Here is a 25,539-nt window from a genome sequence, read left to right as displayed (position 1 = left end):
AGAACACTCATCGATGATGGTGTGAAATTCATTCGCTTCGTGCGAATAAAAGATGTCCATTTACATGCCCTGCTATCCTTCGGCCACTGGTACAACTTCTCTTTCCATTGCGAACAATACATCGCCACGCACCGCCATGGCATCTTAACAACAAGCAATGCAACAATGCTGTTCAAAAGCAGACTTCCCTCGCAGTTCACCAAGTGACGTCATTTCCGAAGATTTCGCTAAGGGTTAAACAAAGAATCTGAAAGGGTTACGTTAAGAAAATAACGGAAATATGCTGAGAGTTGTTCAGCCATTGATATTATTCAAAAACATGGTTGGCCAACTTTACTTCACATTTGTGCTTTAAACATACGGGATGCATGCGTGCACGCTAAAAACACGTTAGCTTGAAGCATACGGTAGCATGCCAAGACATACAGATACAAGCTAAAAACACGTTTTTAAAAAGGCAACGGATGCAAAACTGGGTTCCGTTGTAGTTTATTTACCCATCGTACAATGTACTCACGTTTTTCGATCAATCATCACCCAGAAATCCATCAAAGTCTGCATCCTCTGTATCAGAATTGAACAATTGTGCAAGTACCGGTAATCCATCAAAAACGCTGCCTTCCCTCTCGTTGTTAGAGTCACTCTCATTGCCATGTGGCTCCACAGAAATGATGCCAAAAACTCAAACAGTGCAAGGAGACACGTTCGTCCGAGCAGCCACAATCCATTCGCACATAGTGGCGTAACTCGCCCAGCGCTGCCTCTCACTCTTTGTAAAGTTGTGTATGCCATCGCAGCCGTTGTTCCCATGCCGTTCGCAACTTTACTTTGAACGCCCGGTCGCAACTTTACTTTGAACGCCCGGTTGATGCCAATGTCCAGCGGTTGGAATTCTTTAGTCAAGCTGGGAATAACGGCAAGCTCAGAGTTAATTTGCTCGTCTTGGTTTTTCACCGCTGCTGTGAGATGGGCACGCATGCCAAAAGCATAACCGATGGTTTGAAGTTTGAACTGAGCTTCGTAGGCGTGTCTCTTTGTAGAATTTATTTTCGGGGGTTCGTAGAAACCAAAACCGAAGTTGTTTTGCAACAATGCACATAGCCACAATCTATACAGGTGTTGGTACCTGCTTGGAGCATCCCTTTAGCGTCCACTTACACGCCCACCCTTCACTCATTGGCGGACTTCTTCTCCGCATGCCTGTCCTCACTCACGTCTGCCTTCTCTCTCTCTCTCTCTCTATCTCTCTCTCTCCTTATATGTATATATACACACCCACCCTTCACTGATTGGCCGACTTCTTTGCCGCATGCCTGTCCACAGTCACTTCTGCCTTTTCTCTATATAAACAGCGTTTCGGCTGACAGTCAGGTTTTGGAACTCAGCGCATACACAAGACGCTCAGCATCATAAGGCGTCCTGTCCATTTTGGAGAAAATTTAAGACTTTTAATAATAATAATAATAATAATACATCACATTTGTAATGGTGCCTTATAGTCGTGAAAATACGGTAATTGTCACTTTTGGATGAATCTTTGGCCACAAACTGGGCAGCTCAATGATTACTCACCAGTGTGTGTTATTGTGTGAGTTCTTAAGCTTCCCTTTCGACAGAATCTTTGACCATAAACTGTGCAGAAGAAAGGTTTCGTACCAGTGTGTGTTCTTGTATGCCTTCTTAAACTTCCTTTCTCAGAAAAGCTCTGACCACAACCCAAGCAAGCAAAAGGTTTCTCACCAGTGTGGGTTCTCTTGTGACCAATTAAGGTTCCCTTATTTAAGAACTTTTCTCCACAAACTGAGCAGGGAAAAGGTTTCTCACAAGTGTGTATTCTTCTGTGTATTTTTAGGCTTCCCTTTTGAGAGAATCTTTGGCCACAAACTGAGCAGGTAAAAGGTTTCTAACCAGTGTGTGTTCTTGCGTGCTTGGTCAAGTTTCCCTAATGAGAGAATCTTTGGCCACACTCTGAACAGGAAAAAGGCTTCTCACAAGTATGTGTTCTTGCGTGACTTACTAAGGTTTGTTTGTAAGAGAATCTTTGGCCATAAACTGAGCAGTAAAAATTATTATCAGCAATGCGGGTTATTGTGTGATCTTTTAAGGTTGCCTTAAAAGAGAATCTTTGGCCACAATCTGAATGCGAGAATGAAAGCTGGGCAACCTAGAAACCGATTACAACGGCTATGTGAAGTACCACCTGAAAGTCTCATGGAAAGTGTGAATGCAGCACTGAGGGCGATCCCTACCGTAACGATCACGGAAACCAATGAGCTGATATACGCTTCAGCATCCGTGATCCTAGAGATGCTTGGCTATAAGAGGAAGCCTTGAGATACGTTACCCACCATGAAAAAGAAGGTTGGAGGCTAAGATCAATGCGACTCGGAAAGATGTGAGTCAAATGATGGAGGCTCAGAGAGGTGTGATGAAAAGGCCGATACCCAAGAGGTACATCCAGATGACCACACCTGAAACACTCGAAACTGCCAAACAAAGGGTCCAAGCCTTGTCCAGCCGCCTAAAGTGGTACACGAAAGAGAATGAGGCCAGACGAATAAACAGGCTGTTCGCAACACAACCTGCGAAAGTGTATGCTCAGTGGCAGGGTCCGAACAACAGAGCTGACCCACCAAGACTGGAAACTGAGAGGTACTGGAAAGGCATATGGGAGAAGGAGGTTGCGCATAACATCAGTGCACAATGGCTGGTGACCCTGAGAGGAGCACAGCAACCTCCCTGAACAGAACCCAGTTACCATAACAGTGGGAGATATACAGGAAAGAGTCTCAGATATGAAGAACTGGACAGTACGAGGCCCGGACATGGTCCACACCGACTGGCTAAAGAAACTCACAGCACTGCATGAGCGCCTAGCAGCACAAATGAACCAGCTGCTGAGGGATGGGACTCACCCAGGATGGCTAACCGAAGGGCAAAAGATCCTGATCATGAAGGATCCCTCAAAGGGTGTATTCCCATCCAACTATCGGCCAACAACCTGTCTCTCCACAACATGGAAGCTCATGTCAGGCATCATTGCGGCTAAGATAAGTGGACACATGGATCAATACATGAGCGAAGCACAGAAGGCCATTGGTAGAGATCCAAGAGGAGCCAAACATCAGCTTCTGGTTGACATAACAGTCGCACAAAACTGCAGGTCCCGACATAACAACCTGTGCACAGCCTGGATTGATTACAAGAAAGCCTATGACTCGATGCCACATACATGGATCACTGAATGCTTGGAGTTGTATAAGGTGAACAGGACCCTAAGAGCCTTCGTAGTGAACTCGATGAGGATGTGGAAAACCACACTTGAAGACAATGGCGAGCCACTTACCCAAGTGTCCATCAAATGTGGCACATACCAAGGATCCGCTCTCCCCACTGCTGTTCTGCATAGGACTGAACCCCCATAAGCCAAGTAATCACCAAGACAGGCTATGGATACCGCCTCAGAAATGGAGCTACGATCTGTCACCTCCTCTACATGGATGACAAAAAGCTGTATGCTAAGAGCAAAAGGGACATAGACTCTCTGATCCACACAACCGGGATCTACAGCAGGGACATCGGTATGTCATTCGGGCTTGAGAAATGTAGTCGGATGGTGACTAAGAGAGGCAAGGTAGTCCGCACTGAAGGGTCTCACTCCCAGAAGGAACAATAGCAGACATTGAAGGACAGCTACAAGTACCTCGGTATACCACAAGCCGATGGTAACCTCGAACTGGCAACAAGGAAAGCGGCTACGGCCAAATACCTCCAGCGAGTGAGGCAAGTCCTAAGAAGCCAGCTCAATGGCAAGAATAAGACCCGGGCAATAAACCGCTATGCCCTTTGATCAGATACCCTACAGGAATAATAAGGTGGCCAAAGGAAGAGATTCAGACCACGGACATTAAGACCCGAAAGTTCCGAACCATGCATGGAGGGTTCCATCCCAAATCCAGCACTCTGTGACTGTACGCAAGCCGAAAGGAAGGAGGCCGGGGACTAGTGAGTGTGAGAGCCACTGTCCAGGATGAAACATCCAAGCTCCATGAATACATCAAGGAGAAGGCTCCAACGGATGACGTACTCAGAGAATGTCTCAGACAATGGGGAACAGAAGAAGAGGCGCTGGAAGAGGGACCATCATGGGAGGACAAGCCCCTACACGGGATGTACCACAGGACCATAACTGAAATGGCCGATCTGAAGAAGTCCTATCAGTGGCTAGAGAGGGCCGGCCTGAAGGACAGCACAGAGGCACTCATCCTGGCTACTCAGGGGCAGGCCCTGAGCACCAGAGCCATTGAGGCCCAGATATACCACACCAGACAAGACCCAAGGTTAGGTTGTGCAAAGAGGCACTTGAGATAATCCAACACATAACTGCAGGGTGTAAGATGCTGGCAGGGAAAGCCTACATGGAACGCCATAACCAGGTGGCTGGCATAGTCTACCGAAACATCTGTGCGGAGTATGGACTGGAAACCCCAAGGTGAAAATGGGAAACACCTCCGAAGGTGGTGGAGAATGACAGAGCGAAGATCCTGTGGGACTTCCAGATCCAGACTGACAAGATGGTAATGGCGAACCAACCAGATATCGTGATCATAGATAAAGGGCAGAGGAAAGCCGTTGTCGTGGATGTAGCGGTCCCAAGTGATGGAAACATCACAAAGAAGGAACACGAGAAACTCGAGAAATACCAAGGGCTCAGAGAGGAGCTGGAGAGAGCCTGGAAGGTAAAGGTGACAGTCGTGCCTGTGGTGGTCGGAGCACTCGGGGCAGTGACCCCCAAACTAGATGAGTGGTTGCAACAGATCCCGGGAACCACATCGGACGCCTCAGTCTAGAAATGTGCAGTGCTGGGAACAGCAAGGATACTGCGCAGAACCCTCAAGCTTCCTGGCCTCTGGTAGAGGACCCGAGCTGAATGAGGGACGGACACCACCCGAGGGGGGATGAGACGAGGACCTTTGTTTTTATATATGTACAGTATATGTCTAAGTTGCACCTTAATTTATTTAGATTCATGCTGTCCGCTGCCCGCATTTGGAGACACAGTAAACACATTGGCCTTCCTCGTCTCCCACTGTTGTCACAGTAAAGCCAATTGCTACATAAGCTTTGTCATATTTACTTGTCTTAGCTTTCGGGTGACTTTCTTTTGTCTCATTATCTTCGTCTTGAGGGGTAGTTTATTTGCACTTCATATTGCCTGCTCGTGCATGCCTGACCAAATTTCCCTTGTGAAAGTGTGGGTACTTTTGTGGATTGTCACACTTTCCTTTTTCGAGAATCTTTGGGCACAAACTGGACAGCCAAAAGAGCTTTCACAATGTGTTTTTAAGAAACAGTATTTTATATCCTCATTTCTGTAGTGCTGAAATATGTTCTTTACGATAGAAATGTGTCATTGGAACATAATACCGTATTTTCACGACTATTCGACGCATCGTACTAATGGCCGCAGTCTCATTAATGCGTGACATTTCTGTATTTTACACATACACAGGACGCATCGTACGAATAGCCGCAGTTTTACAGTGGTAAAACATACGCCAGCTTAAACATACGGCATGCATGCGCGCACTCTAACACGTTAGCTTGAAGCATACGGTAGCATGCCAAAACATACAAATAAGATAAAAACACGTTTTTAAAAAGGCAACGAAAGCAGAACTGAGTTCGGGTGTATTTTATTTAGCCATCGTACAATGTTCTCACGTTTTTCGATCAATCATCACCTAGAAATCCATCAAAGTCCTCATCCTCTGTATCAGAAGCAGAGGACTGCACATCTCAGTTGTCATTGAATGCATCACATGATAGTGTGAGTTGCTACGCATTGCCGAGCGGAAAGAAGGAGTAGCAACAGCAAAGTCAACATTTCTCTCGTGTGAAGCTTTCCCACATTTGAAAGTAAAGAACAGAGCGAAACATGGTGGCAGCGCGTGTGGGTGTAGAAAGAATTGAACAATTGTGCAAGTACCGTAATCCATCAAAAACGCCGCGTTCCCTCTCGTTGTTGCGTATTGTGGCGTAACTCGCCAAGCGCTGCCTCTCACTCTTTGTAAAGTTGTGTTTGCCACCGATCATCCATTGTTCCCATGCCGTTTGCAACTTTACTTTGAACGCCCGGTTGATGCCAATGTCCAGCGGTTGGAGTTCTTTAGTCAAGCCTCCGGGAATAACGGCAAGCTCAGAGTTCATTTGCTTGACTTTTTTTTTTCACCGCTGCTGTGAGATGGGCACGCATGCCAAAAGCATAACCGGTGGCTTTAAGTTTGAACTGAGCTTCGTAGGCGTGCGTGTCTTTTTGTCGAATTTATTTTCAGGGGTTCTTAGAAACCAAAACCGGAGTTGTTTTGCAACAAAGCACATTGCCACACTCTATACAAGTGTTGGTACTGGCTTGAGGCGTCCACTTACACGCCCACCCTTCACCATTGGCGGACTAGCTTGTCTGTCCTCTCTCTCCCTCTCTCTCTCTCTCTCTCTCTCTCTCCCTCTCCATATATGTATGTATACACGCCCACCCTTCCCTGATTGGCCGACTTCTTTCACAGTCACTTCCGCCTTTTCTCTATATAAACAGCGTGTCGGCAGTCAGTCAGATTTTGGAACTCAGAGCATATAAAGGACGCTCCGCACCATAAGGCGTACTGTCCATTTTGGAGAAAATTTAAGACTTTTAATGGCGCCTTATAGTCGTGAAAATACGGTACTTGTTTATTTTGATCGGGTCTGTCAACCCAAGATACAACTCCATATCCGGTCTGTATTCGGAGCAAAAAATGTCTTCCTGTTCAGTGGTGATGATAAGTGGCTGCTCTCTGTGCAGTCGGCAAATAAACATGCCACGCGTTTGAGTTAAGCAAGAAAATTAATCTCTCGTCGTTATTTTACCAAATGCATTCCGAACGAAGCGCACACCTCAACAGTTTATGAGCCCAGGAGACTTAGCTGATGTTTGGGAGATAAAAGAGAAGTCAGTGGGTCCAAATGTAGAGGAGTGGTGAGCTAACATGGCTATCGCTAACTGGCTAAAAGAGCGGAGTAACGCTACAGCAAAATGGATCGAGAACGAGGAGCGGCAAGCAGGCCACTCTGAATGGTATTCAACGGAGATGAAGCTAAGTACGAAATATGGTAAACAAAAATGCTCTGACATTTCATTTATTGGGACTGAAGAAGACGGTGCTAGGAGAGCCGGTGACAAGCCCCGAAAGAGCGACTGATGCACAGAAAAATGCCAATGCTTCTGCTGAATTAATACTAATGTTAAATGACAAAAGCCTCTCACTAATTATGAGGGATGCGCCTGATGATGGAAGAAAGTCTCTGAAGCTACTGAGAGAGTATTATTATGGGAAAGGAACACCACGAATAATAAATCTGTCCACCACGCTCACGTCGCTTCCAAAGGGGAACGATGAAAGTGTTACAGATTATATTATCAGAGCTGAGACCGCCATCAATACACTGCGGAATGCAGGTGAGACTGTGAGAGATGGACGACAAGTTGCCATGGTTTTAAAAGTACTACCAGAGAGTTTTAAAAATTCACAATACATGTGGAACATTCAGATGATCAAATCAAGTTTGCAGATTTCAAGACTAAACTACGAAGTTATGAAGCAACTGAGAAATTAAACACTGAGTCAGGTGACGGTGTGATGAAGACACAGGCCCAGGGTCGAAATGGGCGACGAACCACAAAGACCAACACCCGTGAACAGATCAAGGATGACACCGATATGGTGTGTTTCAAGTGTGGGATCAAAGGCCACAGAGCAAAAGAATGTCGACAGAAAACTTGGTGCAGTCGTTGTAAAAGCGACACACACAAAGACGACACATGTAGGCGCAGGGACAAGGACAATAAGAACAGGCGAGATGATGCCAGTAAAGTTTCAGAAGATGGTGACACCGACAACGTGTTCAAGATAAGGAACGGCGAGACCGGGTCGACGCCGGCATCCAGGAGAGAGGGCTGATGGTGGACACGGGGCCCACTTCTCACATCATCACAGACATGACCATGTTTAAGGATTTTGACAGCACGTTCAGGCCGGAAAAACACAGTGTGGAGCTGGCGGACGGCACGCGATGCAGTGGGGTCGCACAGTGGAGGGAGAATGCTGAGGTTTCTCTGATAGACAGTAAAGGACTGAGACACAAAGCGATGCTGAGAAATGCTCTATTCATCTTTTCATACCCCCAGGATATTTTCTCTGTGAAGAAGGCGACCACCAGCGGAGCTACAGATGTATTTAAAGAAGGCAAAGACGAACTGATTACTAAAGAAGGTACAAAATATGATCTTCATGTGTATGGCAGGTTGTATTATTTGCACACTGAGAGTGACGCTAATGACAAATGTAATACATGTCACGACATTCAGAAATGGCACGAGATATTAAGAAAACCTTTATTAGTCTCGCAATGGAGAAATTCCCAATTCACAGCAGCAAAGTTATGAAAGGAAGTAGAACAACAAAATATAGGTGCTGCTGGAAAGGCAGCCACTCTCGCGGCGCCATTTTGAAGTCAAAATAACAAAAATAACACAACACATAGGACAACACTTTTCTGCATACACTTTGTTGTCTGAAGCCGTTATAGATGAAAGAGGAGAGGATCAAAGTGTCCTTTCACCAGTGGGTCAGAGACGTCATGCTCAAAATGTGCAAACACGAAGCAAACACGAAGCTGTAGCGTCCATTGACGAAAAGAGATTAGTTCACTTCTCCTGTCCCATGTAATCTGCTTCAAACTCCAAGCCGCGACTCCCAGTTCCAAATCCACATCGGCGCCCCGCGCTAACGCTCCTTCCTTCTCATCGCCGGCTCCTCAAGCCTTACATCCATCCAGCCACAGACCTTTCAACAGCACCGATCTCTCCGCTGAACAAAGCGGCGCTGTGAAAAATGCTGCCCATTACAGGCGCAAGACACAAGCGCCCCGGGACTGTCCAGCAACGACAGTCAAATGGCGCAGACATTCCTCCCAGTTAAAAAAAATGCTGGTATACCCATGCTGCCGAGAAGGCGCAACCACCAAGCGCAGAGTCTCCTCCTTGATGAATGTCGTGGCCAAAAAATGCTGAAAAAAGTCGCCAGCCATCTTGACTTCAAAGACCACTGCAATTATGATGATATCCTTAAATTGCCGAACGTTTACAGTACAGCATGTAAACCTGAACAAGAGTGTGAGGTGTGTATTCAGGGAAAGTTCACTCAGAGTAGGAACAGGAACCCTGATACCAGAGTTAAGGCTCCTCTAGAGCTTGTGCACACCGACCTTGCGGGTCCTATGAACACTGAATCAGAGAATCACAGACCCCAAACAGGGCAGGAAAATGTTTTTTTCACCATTTTGTTTTCTTGTGTGTATTTTAAAAGTTGCCTTATGAGAGTATCTTTGACCACCAACTGAGCACGCAAAAAAAGTTTTTCTCCAGTGTGGGTTCTTGAGTGTATTTTTAAGTGACGCTTGAGAGAGAATCTTTGGCCACAATCTGAACAGGGAAAGGGCTTCTCACCAGTGTGTCGTGTTGAAGCTTGGGTCAAGTGCGTTTTATTATAAATCAGGAAAATGCATTACTGCGTGTGATTTTGTAAAAATAAGTAAAACTTCAGCACATTTTTAAATATGGTTTGGTTCTTATTGTTTGTTTGTTTGTGTGTCTGTTTTTGGGGCGGTGGGGAGGGGGTAGTACAGAATTCATGAGTGTGTTCTTTCTAAAAATACATATATCGCGTTGCTATGAAGTTTGTCCAGCAGGATTTGCCGTATATTGTTAGCTCTAGCTGAACCTACGCAAGCCGAGGCCGAACTGCTTCACGTGCTTACTAAAAAACAAACAAACAAGCCTTAATTCTTGAATTCCAGCCCCAAAAAATTAAGCCTCAACGCAGGACGTCAATCGTGACTCTTTTTGTCAAAAACAATATTTGCTCAAGCTTCTGGCCTACATTAGCAATTTTAGCCTAGCTTGCTAGCCGCTAACAGACCCCTTTGTCAGCAACATATCGCTCATCAGAGATCAAGTGTGAGCGTCATTGTCGTTAGAAAATGTATGCAAGAAGGATAGCACACTACGAGGAGAACCTTGGTGGAGCAAAGGAGGACAGGGACGCCGTTTTCAACAAGTCTTCAGCTGGCTCGAGCACTGCAGGTTTGGTCACGTGACCCGTGAACTGCTTATTCCCGTGTTCGTTTTTAAGGGCAAGAATATCACCAGGTCGCTGTGTAAGGTCCTACTGAGTATAATCATTAATAACCAATAACATTACTGACACCCAATCATGTGTGACTTCACTTGACATAAGTCATTCTCCGAAGCGCATTTCCTCTTGAGCGTCGTGGGAGTGATGCATTGGAGCTGACCCCAGCTGACAATCGGGGGAGAAGCCAGTTAGACATTTAAATAAAAGTAGTCAAAGTAATAAGTAAAAATAAAAACGGAGGTACGTGACAAAAATATAGATATTTTTCAACCTTCAGGTTGGATTCATTGCGAACAATTTTGTGTTCAGAAATGGCCGTTTCATTAAGTCACAATCAAAACAGATTTCTTGCATATTGTCACTACTTGTGTTAGATATTTTCATTAAGTTAAGTTTTATTGAGTAATGCCACTTTTGAACTTCTAGATGTTTTCAGTAGCCCCTGTGCCTCATTGTTCTGATCTTACACACTTAAAAGCCAGCACAAAAAAAATACAATTTCTTATTTATTTTTAGTAAAAGGCATAATCAGATGAGACTTGGTTTACTAATTATTACAGGGCACTTTGTTACAGGGCACTTTGAGTCGAAGTTATGAAGTTTTTTTGTCACGAAAAAAACAAGCCATGTTGTGTTCCCGGTCAAAAGTGACCATGTGCCATTTAATTGCAGACAAAGGAAATTATCCCCAAATTGCACTTAACATGGTTTTCATATTCCAAGACAATAATAATAATACATTTTATTTATAAGCGCCTTTCAAGACACCCAAGGACACTTTACAATAACAAAAAACACAAAACAATACGGGTTGAGCAGCGGCACCCAAAACGCGCCAGCGTTCACTCAACCCTAAGGTCAGAAAGAAACCACAGGGGAGGGAGAGAGGGAGAAAAAACCCGCACTCGAGCTACCCTCATTTTGAGGATAATTTGAGTGAGGCAAAAAAACTCCAGCATAAGCACATGACAGTTACAACAGGTCACAATACATAAACAATGAAGACGGTGAATCAATGGAATGTATGAGGGAGGGGGTAATGGTGGGGGACTAGCTTCCGTGCATATTTTCATCAGGGGAAGGTCGAGTTAGCAGATGTTTTGGTAGCAGGCTGCCCAAGAATTTAAGACAGCCTTGAGTCCGTGGCTTATGTCTCTTGAGTGGCGTCGATCAGCCAAATCCATGATTTCAGTCAGTAATTGAACACCGATTCCAGTTTTCTCCAAGTTGTTGACCATCCTGCTGTGAAACCCGCAACAGTTTGTGGTTGAGCAGTCTGAGTCTGAGTGTTGGACATCCGCGTTATGCCATCCTTAGACCGGCAGCCCTGTCCAATAGAGCCGCTCCAGTCGTTTGAATTTTCGATAGATCGGGAAACTGCTCCCACCAAACAGCAGCCTACCTGTTATCGGAAGGCCGAAAATGTAGATGTCGTCCAAATCCTCAACGGACAGTGTTGACAGGCACACCATTCTCCGAGGGGCAAGTAGGCTCCCCACTGCCTGCTCTTCTCATCAAGAAAATGTTGTCGATGGCATCGAGAAACCAGACAACCAATTCCATGTTTGTTTTTAGGATGAAAATACGACAGGAGGCTAGGAAAAGTCAGACATAAGACAGCACAAGGACTGAGTCGCGAGCAGGGAAGGGTGGGGTGTGGTGGGGCACAGCGCAGAAAGCAAAAAGCGTCCGCCTTCGTCGAGAGCCAAGCAAGAAGACGGATGTCTTCATATTTGTTAACCAGTCTACCACATGTGTTTTCCTCAGTTTCATGCCTTATAATCGTCACCACCATGGTCAATTTTTTTGGGGGGGGGGGGGGGCAGCTCCTCATTATAAGTGTCAGAGGTGAAGATTTGAAAATGTTACATTGTGCCCCTTGCCAACTGCATTTAATATCTAATACTGTTTGCTTCCCTGGGTTCTTTTCAGGAACACCAGCTGCTATAAAGTCACAACTTTTCCACCATATCTTTATGCCATATTTGGATGGCTCGATTGGCATATAACTGCTGGAATGGGCAGTGTAGCCCAAGTTTGGAGTTGGTTTTTAAATTAGTGGGAGTTGCTTCACACTTGTCCCAAACTTCTGTGGTCGCTGTCAATTTGTCTTGTTGACAACGGCCAGGTCTTATATCCTCGTTGTCCAAATCAGTCACCCGTGGCATTTGGGATTTTTTGAGTCACATGCTGGACCAAAAAAAGTCTGACCAGACTCCACAATTCTTAAACCGTTTGTAGGTTTTTTTTGGAATTGTATCCACCAGTAGGACATCAAAAGACCAATGCGTGTGTAGGTAACGTTCCGGGTTAGCAACTTCTAACTGACTTTGTCTTTTTGTGTCGCTTTCAAGTTTACTACAGTGGACTCAGTCAAAAGCAGCTCAAACAAAAATTTGATGTCACCAGTGTGTGATAGGGCACATTTTGTGGGTCTTGGGGTCCTCCTGGTCACATTTGACAGCATACCTTTATTCTCAGACAAATAGTAAATGGAGTGCACTTATATCATGTTTGCTCAACACCATATTGTGCCCAAAGACCCATACATTCATACACCAACAGGACGGGGATGGGGATGAAAACAAACTTAAAAAAAAAAGCTCCATCAATTAAGAGGTAAGGAAATAATGACATTTGACATACGTCAGAAAGCAGGCAAAAATGAGACATTGTTTCAAACTCAACAAAACAGTGGCCTGTGATCAGTTTTTTAAGAAATGTCCTAGGTCAAGCAACCGGAGCAGGAAGCACAACTGAAATATGCACAACAAAGGTGACATCTTGGAAAATTTGGAATGACATAAAAATGTGTTTGTCTGGATGACTTTGCTTGTTTGACTTCAAATACCGTATTTTCACGACTATAAGGCGCCATTAAAAGTCTTACATTGACTGACAGCCGACACGCTGTTTATATAGAGAAAAGGCGGAAGTGACTGTGGACAGGCATGCGGCAAAGAAGTCGGCCAATCAGTGAAGGGTGGGTGTGTATATATATATATATATATATATATATATATATATATATATATATATATTATATATCCTCATCTCACCCTTCGGGTGGTGTCCGTCCCTATTCAGCTCGGGTCCTCTACCAGAGGCCAGGAAGCTTGAGGGTTCTGCGCAGTATCCTTGCTGTTCCCAGCACTGCACATTTCTGGACTGAGATGTCCGATGTTGTTCCCGGGATCTGTTGCAACCACTCATCTAGTTTGGGGGTCACTGCCCCGAGTGCTCCGACCACCACAGGCACGACTGTCACCTTTACCTTCCAGGCTCTCTCCAGCTCCTCTCTGAGCCCTTGGTATTTCTCGAGTTTCTCATGTTCCTTCTTCCTGATGTTTCCATCACTTGGGACTGCTACATCCACTACAACGGCTTTCCTCTGCCCTTTATCTATGATCACGATATCTGGTTGGTTCGCCATTACCATCTTGTCAGTCTGGACAGGATCTTCGCTCTGTCATTCTCCACCACCTTCGGAGGTGTTTCCCATTTTGACCTTGGGGTTTCCAGTCCATACTCCGCACAGATGTTTCGGTAGACTATGCCAGCCACCTGGTTATGGCGTTCCATGTAGGCTTTCCCTGCCAGCATCTTACACCCTGCAGTTATGTGTTGGATCGTCTCAGGTGCCTCTTTGCACAACCTACACCTTGGGTCTTGTCTGGTGTGGTATATCTTGGCCTCGATGGCTCTGGTGCTCAAGCCCTGCTCCTGAGCAGCCAGGATGAGTGCCTCTGTGCTGTCCTTCAGGGCAGCCCTCTCTAGCCACTGATAGGACTTCTTGAGATCAGCCACTTCAGTTATGGTCCGGTGGTACATCCCGTGTAGGGGCTTGTCCTCCCATGATGGTCCCTCTTCCAGCGCCTCATCTTCTGTTCCCCATTGTCTGAGACATTCTCTGAGTACGTCATCCGTTGGAGCCTTCTCCTTGATGTATTCATGGAGCTTGGATGTTTCATCCTGGACAGTGGCTCTCACACTCACTCGTCCCCGGCCTCCATCCTTTCGGCTTGCGTACAGTCTCAGGGTGCTGGATTTGGGATGGAACCCTCCATGCATGGTTAGGAGCTTTCGGGTCTTAACATCCGTGGTCTGAATCTCTTCCTTTGGCCACCTTATTATTCCTGCAGGGTATCTGATCACTGGCAGGGCATAGCTGTTTATTGCCCGGGTCTTATTCTTGCCATTGAGCTGGCTTCTTAGGACTTGCCTCACTCGCTGGAGGTATTTGGCCGTAGCCGCTTTCCTTGTTGCCAGTTCGAGGTTGCCATTGGCTTGTGGTATACCAAGGTACTTGTAGCTGTCCTCAATGTCTGCTATTGTTCCTTCAGGGAGTGAGACCCCTTCAGTGCGGACTACCTTTCCTCTCTTAGTCACCATCCGACTGCATTTCTCAAGCCCGAATGACATCCCGATGTCGCTGCTGTAGATCCTGGTTGTGTGGATCAGGGAATCTATGTCCCTTTCGCTCTTAGCATACAGCTTTATGTCATCCATGTAGAGGAGGTGACTGATTGTAGCTCCATTTCTGAGGCGGTATCCATAGCCTGTCTTGGTGATTACTTGGCTTAGGGGGTTCAGTCCTATGCAGAACAGCAGTGGGGATAGTGCATCACCTTGATATATGCCACATTTGATGGACACTTGGGTAAGTGGCTTGCCATTGGCTTCAAGTGTGGTTTTCCACATCCTCATCGAGTTCGCAACGAAGGCTCTGAGGGTCCTGTTCACCTTATACAACTCCAAGCATTCAGTGATCCATGTATGTGGCATCGAGTCATAGGCTTTCTTGTAATCAATCCAGGCTGTACACAGGTTGGTACGTCGGGACCTGGGTGAGTCCCATCCCTCAGCAGCTGGTTCATTTGTACTGCGAGGCGCTCATGGAGTGCTGTGAGTTTCTTTAGCCAGTAGGTGTGGACCATGTCCGGGCCTGGTGCTGTCCAGTTCTTCATATCTGAGACTCTTTCCTGTATGTCTGCCACTGTTATGGTAACCGGGTTCTGTTCAGGGAGGTTGCTGTGCTCCTCTCTCAGGGTCACCAGCCAATGTGCACTGCTGTTATGTGCAACCTCCTTCTCCCATATACCTTTCAGTTTCCAGTCTTGGTGGGTCAGCTCTGTTGTTAGGACCCTGCCACTGAGCGTACACTTTCGCAGGTTGTGTTGCGAACAGCCTGTTTATTCGTCTGGCCTCATTCTCCGCTTTCGTGTACCGCTTTAGGCGACTGGACAAGGCTTGGAGCCTTTGTTTGGCAGTTTCAAGTGCTTCAGGTATGGTCATCTGGATGTACCTCTCGGGTATCGGCCTTTTCATCACACCTCTCTGGGCCTCCGTTAATTGACTCACATCTTTCCGGGCCGCCTTGATCTTAGCCTCCAACCGTCTTTTCCATGGTGGGTAACGTATCTCATGGCTTCCATGGTTGCTCTTATAGCCCAGAGTCTCCAGGATCACTGATGCTGAAGCGTATATCAGCTCATTGGTTTCTGTGATCGTTACGGTAGGGATCGCCCTCAGTGCTGCATTCACACTTTCTATGAAACTTTCAGATGGTACTTCACATAGCCGTTGTAATCGGTTTCTAGGTTGCCCAGCTTTCATTCTCGCCATGATCTTAGCTTTCAGGTCAGTTGCTACCTCGCTCAGCATTTCATTCATTGGGGCTGGCCACCCAATCTCATCATCTGCATTCATTGGGGCTTGCCTCCCAATCTCTTGTAAGACCTCCTCCTCTGATCTGGCAGCCTGGGGCCCTTCACCATGGGACCTGCGTTGTACCTCATCAATCTCAAGTTGTGACAGCAGTTGCCGTTTGTGGATGTTGGAACACTGAGCTACTAGTTGTTTCGCGGTCAACCGTGACTGTGGGTTTCGAAGTAACCATTTAGCCCACATTCTCTGCATGTAACCCCTCTGACTAGGGTTGCTTGAGTAGTAGCATTCCAACAGAGCCATGTTATCGCATCTCGCCCATCTCCGCTTTGTTCCAGTAGCCCATTTTTCATCAAGGTGCTCTGGTTCCCCAGCACCTGACGCAGACCTTGTTTGGCCGGGCGACGTCTGAGCCGGCATGTCATTCGTTTTATTGTCTCTCATCATTGTATGAGGTAGGCATTAGCGTGAAGGATCTTGCCCAAGGAACCCACACTGGATGGTGTTATGTGCTCATTTTTGCCCCAAGCGGGATTCGAACCACCGAACCACCGTCTCCCGTATGCCAAACCGATGTCTTACCAACTGAGCTATCCAGCCGCTCATATATATATATATATACATATATATATATATATATGGAGAGAGAGACAGAGAAGGCAGACGTGAGTGAGGACAGGCATGCGGGGAAGAAGTCCGCCAATGAGTGAAGGGTGGGCGTGTAAGTGGACGCTAAAGGGACGCTCCAAGCAGGTACCAACACCTGTATAGATTGTGGCTATGTGCATTGTTGCAAAACAACTTCGGTTTTGATTTCTAAGAACCCCCGAAAATAAATTCTACAAAGAGACACGCCTACGAGGCTCAGTTCAAACTTCAAGCCATCGGTTATGCTTTTGGCATGCGTGCCCATCTCACAGCAGCGGTGAAAAACCAAGTCAAGCAAATGAACTCTGAGCTTGCCGTTATTCCCGGAGGCTTGACTAAAGAACTCCAACCGCTGGACATCGGCATCAACCGGGCGTTCAAAGTAAAGTTGCGAACGGCATGGAAACAATGGATGATCGATGGCAAACACAACTTTACAAAGAGTGAGAGGCAGCGCTGGGCGAGTTACGCCACAGTTTGCGAATGGATTGTGGCTGCTTGGATGAACGTGTCTGCTTGGACTGTTGTTCGAGTGTTTGGCAAAGCCAGCATCATTTCTGGGGAGCCACATGGCAATGAGAGTGGCTCTGACAACGAGAGGGAACATGGCGTTTTTGATGGATTTACTTGCACAATTGTTCAATTCTGATACAGAGGATGAGGACTTTGATGGATTTCTGGGCGATGATTGATCGAAAAACGTGAGTACATTGTACGATGGCTAAATAAAATACAACGGAACTCAGTTTTGCTTCCGTTGCCTTTTTAAAAACGTATTTTTAGCTTGTATCTGTATGTCTTGGCATGCTACCATATCCTTCAAGCTAACGTGTTTTTAGCATGCACGCATGCATGCCGTATGTTTAAGCTGGCGTATGTTTTACCACTTTAAAACTGCGGCCAATAATACAGTGCGTTTTGTCTATGTGTAAAATACAGAAATAGCACCCATTAATGAGACTGCGCCCAACCATACGGTGCGCCGAATGGTTGTGAAAACACGGTACTTCAAAATGAAATGAGATATGTCGATATTTAAAAAACACAAAAACAAAAAACCCCAAAAAAGGAAAGCTACCTTTCAACACTGTGGGGTGTCAAAGATGAGTTATACGTCGTGCAGAGGAGGACACCTTACAAAAGGTTGCCGGTCTGTCATTTGTAATCTGTCAGAGGCCTGGGCATCCATCTTCTTCCCAATTTATTTTCTTGTTGTCCTTTCAAGTTAGATTGACCCCTTTCATGCAGCCTGTAACTTGATCACATGGTAAGATGTCCACTGTAGTAACCACTGTCCTTGAAAGGGTTAAAGTTAAGTTGTCATTGATTCAAGGAATTTTTAATTTCTCCAAACTCAAGGACCAGCAATCTAAGGACTTTTTCTTGTCATATCAGCACACATTTCCATGACATGGCTTGATATCCAATCCCCAAATTCCCAGATTAACCCAGTAAATCCCAAGACTCGTGAAAATACATAAAATCTATGTGATAAAGAGAAAAGGGTATTGATGAAAATGCAAGCGGCTTGAATTTTGCACAATATTTGCAAGTTAATTCTGTCCTTGACAAAAAGTAGAGTGTTCAAAAATTAAATCTTTATTGTGCAGGGATGAATGGTCATGAAGCGCTGATCGTTTTGAGCAACTTAGTTTGAGTAGTTGAATAATAACCGAGGTTTGAAACCAATTCATAATCGTTTTCTTAATCGTGATTTTAATCTCAGTCAAACTAATCGAGATTATTTTTTTCCATAATCGTCCAGACATGACAAAGGTGCATGAAGCCCACATTATAGAATTAAAGAATAGTCAAGTTCTACCTTGGAGTGTTCCGATCAGGGTTTTAAAATGCCAAGACCGATCATCCATGACTGCGATCGGCTGATATTGCTACCAATCACAATAATTCAATGTAAAATTTTAGAGCTATAACTGCTTTAAATAATTGTTCAATCTGTTGATTTATTTCAGTTAATTTAATCATCAGATTTGAACAAAATTGTTATTCAAAAACAGGACATTGTTTCGAGTTGACAGTGCAGAAAACTTTGATTCAGTTACTATTTTGTTTTATAACATGTCAGAAAATAGAGGGGAATGTGGATAATTTTCTCCATGTAAAAGCATCTGTTTGCAAATGTCCCAAACTGATATAACACGTCGTTGATCACTTGTGAATGGCACGGTGGTTGACTGGTTAGCACGTTGGCCTGACAGCATTCGATTCTGGCTCCGACCTTGTGTGGAGTTAATGTACTCTGGGTTTGTGTGGGTTTTCTATGGGTACTCGGATTTCCGCCCACATTCCAAAAACCTGTGTGGAAGCTTTATGGAACAGCCTAAATTGTCCCTCAGTGTGATTGTTAGCGTGAATGCTTGTTCGCCTTTGTGTGCCCTGCGATTAGCTGGCAAGCTGTTCAGGGTGTCCTCCGTCTACGTTTAGGATAGGTTCCGGCATGCCCGCGACCCTCGTGAGGATAAACGGATTAGAAAATGGATGGATGGATGGATTATCACTCATCACGTTTTAGGTTCAAGGTCAAGGTTCAAGGTCAACTTTATTGTCAAATATGCTTACATGTGACATGCAGCATAGATTGAATTTCTTTCTCTCAATCCTCAGTGCAAATATGCATGCAAACATGCTGCGCATTAAACACACAGCTGAGAAGATAGCAGCTACACTGGCACTTGTGGCTATTGTGGTAAAGTGAGGTAGTGCATTGTGCAATACTCAAATCGCAATATGCAGATTTCAGATAATGAGGGCAGGGTCATAGTCTGTGACAAGAGGCAGGGGTCGGGCAGAGGCAGAGGGTGGGGAGTGCGGGCAGAGCAAGGAGGCAGTTGAGTCTCCTGACCGGCCGGTGGAAGAAACTGTCTTTGAGCCTGCTGGTTCTTGCACAAAGACTTTGCAATCTCCTTCCTGACGGCAGCAGGCTAAAGAGGCTGTGGGATGAGTGGGTGGTGTCACGTGCGATCCGGATGGCTTGGCGGGTCAGACGGGAGTAGTAGATGTCCACGAGTGGGGGGGTAGAGACACCAATGATTTTCTCAGCTGTTCTCATGGTGCGCTGCAAAGTCTTTTGACAGGACACAGTGCAAACACCATACCACACAGTGATGCAGCTGAACAGGGTGCTCTCAATGGTGCCTGTATAAAATGTCTGCATGATGAGGGGCGGGGCTCTTGCTCTCCTCAGTTTGCGGAGGAAGTGCAGGTGCTGGTTGGCTTTTTTGGCCAGTGATGAGGTATAGTGGCTCCAGGACAGGTCTTCAGAGATGTGCACTCCCAGGAACTTGGTGTTGCTCGCTCTCTCCACTGTGGCACCATTAATGGTCAGTGGAGCATGCTGGGGGTGCGTCTTTCTGAAGTCCACAACAATCTCCTTTGTCCTCTCCACATTCAGATGGAGATTGTTGTCTTTACACCACAAGGCCAGCCTGCTCATCTCACTCCTGTAGATTGTCTCATCGTCGTTGTTGATGAGACCCACCACAGTCGTGTCATCCGCAAACTTAACAAAGAGATTGGAGCTGGACGAAGGAGTGCAGTCGTGGGTCAGGAGTGTGAAGAGGAGGGGGCTCAGCACACATCCTTGTGGGGCACTTGTGTTCATCATGATGGTGCTGGAGGTGTTGCCGCCGAACCGAACTGCCTGTGGTCTCTCCGTCAAGAAGTCCAACAGCCAATTGCACAGGGAGGTGTTGAGCCCCAAGTGGTCCAGTTTGTGGATGAGCTGCTGCGGTATGATGGTGTTGAATGCTGAGCTGAAGTCGATGAACAGCATTCTGACGTGTGAGTTCATGGTCTCCAGGTCGGTTAGGACTGAGTGGAGGTCGGTGCAGATTAAGCCATATCTTCCATTTCCCGGTCGAACAAAATCAAACTACACAACAGAATGAACTTACTAATCATCTGGCAAATCAGAATGGAATTTCATTTGGGTTCCAAGGATTGGCATGTTCCTGTTGCCAATCCTGCTGTAGTATGACAATAATTTGATGATTCATTTCGTTCAGCATACTGTAAGTAATCTAAAAAGTTGTGGAACTTTTAACTGTGTTTTTTCTAACTGAACACTGCGTGACACTCAAGTAAATTTGAAGACGGAGGCAGATGTGAACAGTCTGGACAATTTGCTCAACAGACGCCATCTTGCAGCCCAACCTGAATGACGCTTTGCGACAGTTCACGTCTGCGACATTATCGGCACGAGTTTTTTTTTGGCTACCCCCGAAAAGAATGTCATGATGAAAATTGCTGTAGGTATAGACTGGAAGGCAACAGTGTTGTTGGTTAATGTATTTTTTCCCTGGTGAGAACAAAGCGGTGGGTCTAGTAGTCATTAAGGGCCAGCCTGCGAGCCTCTTCTTGAACTTCTGACAACAGTCATTTACAATTTGGAATTTGGAATTGATTGCTTGGGTTTTTGTGCAATTTATTTTTACACATTTTGTTTAGAATAACTCTTCTTCTTGTTCATCTGCTTCGCATGGTGTACCTCAAATATAAATGTAATATAAACAAAAAAAGTCACAACGTGACAAAAGATTATATATTTAGATATATATATAAAGTTTTTTTTTTAATTCTTGTGTTGCAGACATCTGTGAGAATCTTGGTACGAAACAGCAGAAGCCCGAGTCCCCACACGTTACGAAGGAGGTGAAGAACGAAGCGCCCCCATACATTAAAGAAGAGAAGGAGTTGGAGCCCATTCCTTTCAACGAACAGGAGCCGGCAAATGCCTACATTAAAGAGGAAGCGCCATGGCAGCCCCTACATATAAAAGAGGAAGAGGAGGATTCTCTACACATATTCCCATCGACTGGTATCTCTATGAAGAGTGAAGATGAAGGCCAGAGTGAGCCAAGCCAAGGGCTGAAGCCGCCAAGCAGCAGTTCAAGTCGACAAATGACAACAGACGGTAACGGAGACCGCTGTGGAGGATCACACGTAGACAGCCTTTTAGCCCCACTATCAAACATTGACAACACAACATCACACTGTCCTCACAAGAGTGAAGATGATGATCCTGAACAGTCTGAAGGTGATTTGGCCTGTCGCACTGAAAAACCCTGGAAATGTTCTCAGTGTGGGAAAACCTTTGACTATAAGAGCTTTTTGAGAAATCACATGATTGGCCACACTGGTGAAAAACCTTTTGCCTGTTCTGTTTGTGGTCAAAAATTTTCTCGAATAATTCATTTGACAGTACACACACGAACACACACGGGTGAGAAACCTTTTGTCTGCTCAATTTGCGGTCAAATGTTTACTCAAATCAGTAATTTGACAAGTCACACACGAACACACACTGGAGAGAAACCTTTTGCATGCTCGATTTGTGATCAAACATTCTCCCAGAAGGGGAGTTTGGCAAGTCACATAAGAACCCACACTGGTGAGAAACAGTTTGCCTGCTCAGTTTGTGGTAAAAGTTTTTCTCAAAAAAGTAATTTGACAGCACATTCAAGAACACATACTGGCGAGAAACCTTTTGTTTGTTCAAACTGCGGCCAAAGATTCTCTCATAAAATAAGCTTACAAAATCACCTAAGTACACACACTGGTGAGAAACCATTTGCCTGCTTAGTTTGCGGTCAGAGATTCCCTCAGAAGGGTGGCTTATTACAACACTCAAGAAGCCACACTGGCGAGAAACCTTTTACATGTCCAGATTGTGACCAAAGATTTTCTGATAAGGGAAGCTTAAGGCGACACATAAGGACACACACTGGTGAGAAACCTTTTGCCTGCTCAGTTTGCGGACAAAGATTTTCTCAAAGTAGTAATTTGACAAAACACACAAGAACACACACTGGTGAGAGACCTTTTGCCTGCTCAGTTTGCGGTCAAAGGTTCGTAAGGAAGGCAAACCTTACCCAACACAAGAACATACACTGATGAGAGGCCTTTTGCCTGACCGGGTTATGGTTAAAGAGTATCAAGGTAGGTAAACTTCAGGGGTGGGTATCGTCGCTTCATCACTAAGTTCCCGTCAGTATTTCAGGCTTACCCATGTGGGCCCAGTCCATCCCTCGTTGGTGACAGCCAATCGGCGTTGAGAACATAATTTCCACATCACTTGGATGTGTTGTGCAAGAGACGCACAGCCAAATAAAGGAAAAAAAGAAATAACTCAAAACAACAGACACACACGAGCACAGTGTGGTGGTCTATGAAATAAAAACAGTATGGGACATGTGATTGTGGTCTGTGAGACCCAAAGGTATACAACACGGTTTTATTTATTTTTTTATTTGGCTTTGTGTTAAATGCTCAATTTGCAGTCGGAGATTCTCTCGCGGGTAATTTTGCAAGTACAGATGCTGGCAGTGAACCAGTCTCTTGAAGTAAATTGAAAAAAAAACCCCCACAAGAAACACACTGCACAAAAAAAAAAGATGAAAATTCATATCTGTGCAACGTTAAAGAGAATCATATGACATACTTTCATTGTACGCATTGTGTAATGTTTGTGTTTGCTATTCGGCATTGCTGTATTTAATTTGCTAGTTGACAAATAATCACATTTTATGAAGAATCTTGTGTGAGTGGATTGAATGAACTGTGACTTCAGGAAATGTCCTATTCCATGCTCAAGCATAAACCTGAGATACACTATGTCACCAAAGCAGTGGCCTATGTAAATTCCAAAAGAAAAATTAACTCTTTGGCGTATGTGAGTTACAAAAGAAAAAATAATCAATCAAATTATGAACTGTTCAAAGAGAGTAGAAACTGAAAAGGTCAGGGCTTACCACAGGCACCACGTTGTCCCCAAGAACCCCATGATGAGCCCGCGGGCCTGTTCTAAAAAGAGCTCAGCAGTGGATTTGGTATTTCAGATCTTGGACGAAGCGATATACATCTATCGTATCGTCATTGAGATATGAACATTGTGTTTTACAATGTTACGTGAGCGTATTTATATTTTACCAGTGGATAAAATAGTGGTGCTTGTGATAAAAGGTACAAGTTGTCCGCACCTCGCCAGGCCATTCAATTGAATGGGTGAGAGTCTCCCCTTTCAACATATCCACATTTTGCTCATGATTATCGTTCATTTCCTATTCTTGTAGCAATGCGTGTCTTCCTTGACTGCCACTATCTTTCTTCTAGATTAAAAATAAAAACAATGAAACATATGGTGTGGGGAGCCTCAAAATGCATTCCATGCTGCCGCACACATCGCCCAATGAGAGTGAGTGAGTGCTTAATTGACAAACACACACACACATACACACAATCCTCCCCCAAGTTAACACATGAATGGACAAATTGGCACAGAACAACAAACACACATAACCACTTGTGTTGTCGTGTAACATTTTTTTAAAATGAAAGCACCGTTGCAGTCCAGTTTTATTTATAGGTGACTGTGTATTGTGATGGCTGTCTGTAAATTTTAATTAAAAACAACTAGACATTCCACATCATTTTGGATTTATATTTTGAACCCATGGTAATATTTTTTTATCAAATCGCAATTGACATATCCGGCCAAAATTTAGATATGAAATGTTACCCATATCATACCTGTACAGCCGTATTCAGAAGTATGAAATTGATAGCCTTTTGCATTAATCGGTACTTAAACAGTAGCTCTTAGTTTTAAAAAGGAAGGTGTAATGACCTTTAATTGGTCATCATGCCCAGAGTGGTGTTCCACAGTGCTCAATTCTGGGGCCTCTGCTGTTCTCGCTGTACAGTAAATATTCGCATCCCCGGAATTCTACGGAAAGGAATATCCTTCACCCGGAATAAAAACCTATGCATTAACATTTTGACTATGATATTACGTGTTACCGGAAGTTGTGAAAGCGGAAATTCCACTATCCGTAACCTGGATGGAGGTGTAATGCCGCGGGAGCTTAAATGCACGTGAAGCCCACCCGATGCGATGGAAAAGACAAAGCTGAAACAAGTTTTCACTTCGCGTTTTTCAATCATCAGATTCCAAACGACGATGAGTTTTTATTGCCGTGCATTTTACTGTAATTGTGAATGATTTTAACTTTATTATTTATTCTCTGAGCTCATCCGCCCCTACACACCTGCCCGGCGCCTCAGGTCTGTGGACCAGTCTTTGCTAGAAGCACCAAGAACTAAACTGAGGCTCAGAGGGGATCGAGCCTCTTCTGTTGCTGGTCCCTCTCTCTGGAATGACCTCCCACTGAACATTTGGCAAGCCTCCTCGCTGCCCATCTTCAAAACCCTCCTCAAAACCCACTTGTATTCTTTGGCGTTCGACTCAGCATGATTTTACTGCTTGGTGCTTTCTACCGCCTTTATTACCATTTCGTCTTACTGTTTATTGTGTATGTTAAATCGCTCCATGTACAGCACTTTGTATGCAGCGATGGCTGTTTGAAAGTGCTCTATAAATACTGTTGACTTGACTTGACTTTATTCACTTACGTCCTGGAGAACTAGCTTAAAAGCAGCACCCACTCGACATGATCGAAGAAACATGTTCGCTTCGCCGTTTTCATTCATCAGATTCGAAACGAAGACCTGTTAGCGACTTTTTATTGGCGTGCGTTTTACTGTAATTGCGAAAGATTTTAACTGTACGTATTCACTTGTGCCCTGTAGATCATGGCATCTAAACGTCCAAGAACTGTTATGACTGTAGCAGAGCGGGTGAAATGCATCCGTTTGAGCGAGGCTGGACACAAAGTTAAAAAGATCCAGCAGAGACTTGGAGTCGGAAACTTTAAAAACAAAAGGCATCGATTCAACTCCTGATGACAAGCCACCATCCAGCAAGGAAGCAATGCAAATGGCAACAAAAATCCTTCAGTATGCACAAGAATGACCAGACATCGGTGATCAACGGGACAGTTACTTGCAACTAGCAAGAAAACTGTATGACACGCAGGCAAACATTGTCATAAAACAATCCAAAATACACATTTTTTTCCCCAAGACAGAAAAAAATAAACACTAAAATACTGTATGTATTTTACTGTTGTGATTT

The 25,539-nt window shown here is 45.0% G+C and overlaps 1 protein-coding gene across 1 annotated transcript; it reads left to right on the top strand.

The window, feature by feature from the left end:
• Positions 1–9,770: 9,770 nt before the first annotated feature.
• LOC127590215 (zinc finger protein OZF-like) lies at positions 9,771–23,704 on the top strand. Its single transcript, XM_052049708.1, has 2 exons — positions 9,771–10,180; positions 21,157–23,704. Exons 1-2 carry the CDS (start codon positions 10,078–10,080, stop codon positions 22,458–22,460), a joined length of 1,407 nt encoding a protein of 468 aa, XP_051905668.1. The 5' UTR covers positions 9,771–10,077; the 3' UTR covers positions 22,461–23,704.
• The last annotated feature ends 1,835 nt before the right edge of the window (positions 23,705–25,539 follow it).

The sequence above is a fragment of the Hippocampus zosterae genome, chromosome 17, assembly GCF_025434085.1.
Source record: "Hippocampus zosterae strain Florida chromosome 17, ASM2543408v3, whole genome shotgun sequence".
In the NCBI taxonomy this organism is placed as follows: domain Eukaryota; kingdom Metazoa; phylum Chordata; class Actinopteri; order Syngnathiformes; family Syngnathidae; genus Hippocampus; species Hippocampus zosterae.
This window is presented reverse-complemented; position numbering and strand designations above follow the sequence as displayed.

What these genes read in the sequence shown, in the direction of transcription:
- LOC127590215 (XM_052049708.1), top strand. Translation starts at nt 10,078, where the DNA reads ATGTATGCAAGAAGGATAGCACACTACGAGGAGAACCTTGGTGGAGCA. An exon ending in AGCTGGCTCGAGCACTGCAG is followed by an intron (nt 10,181 to 21,156) that starts GTTTGGTCACGT and finishes CTTGTGTTGCAG; the next exon opens with ACATCTGTGAGAATCTTGGT.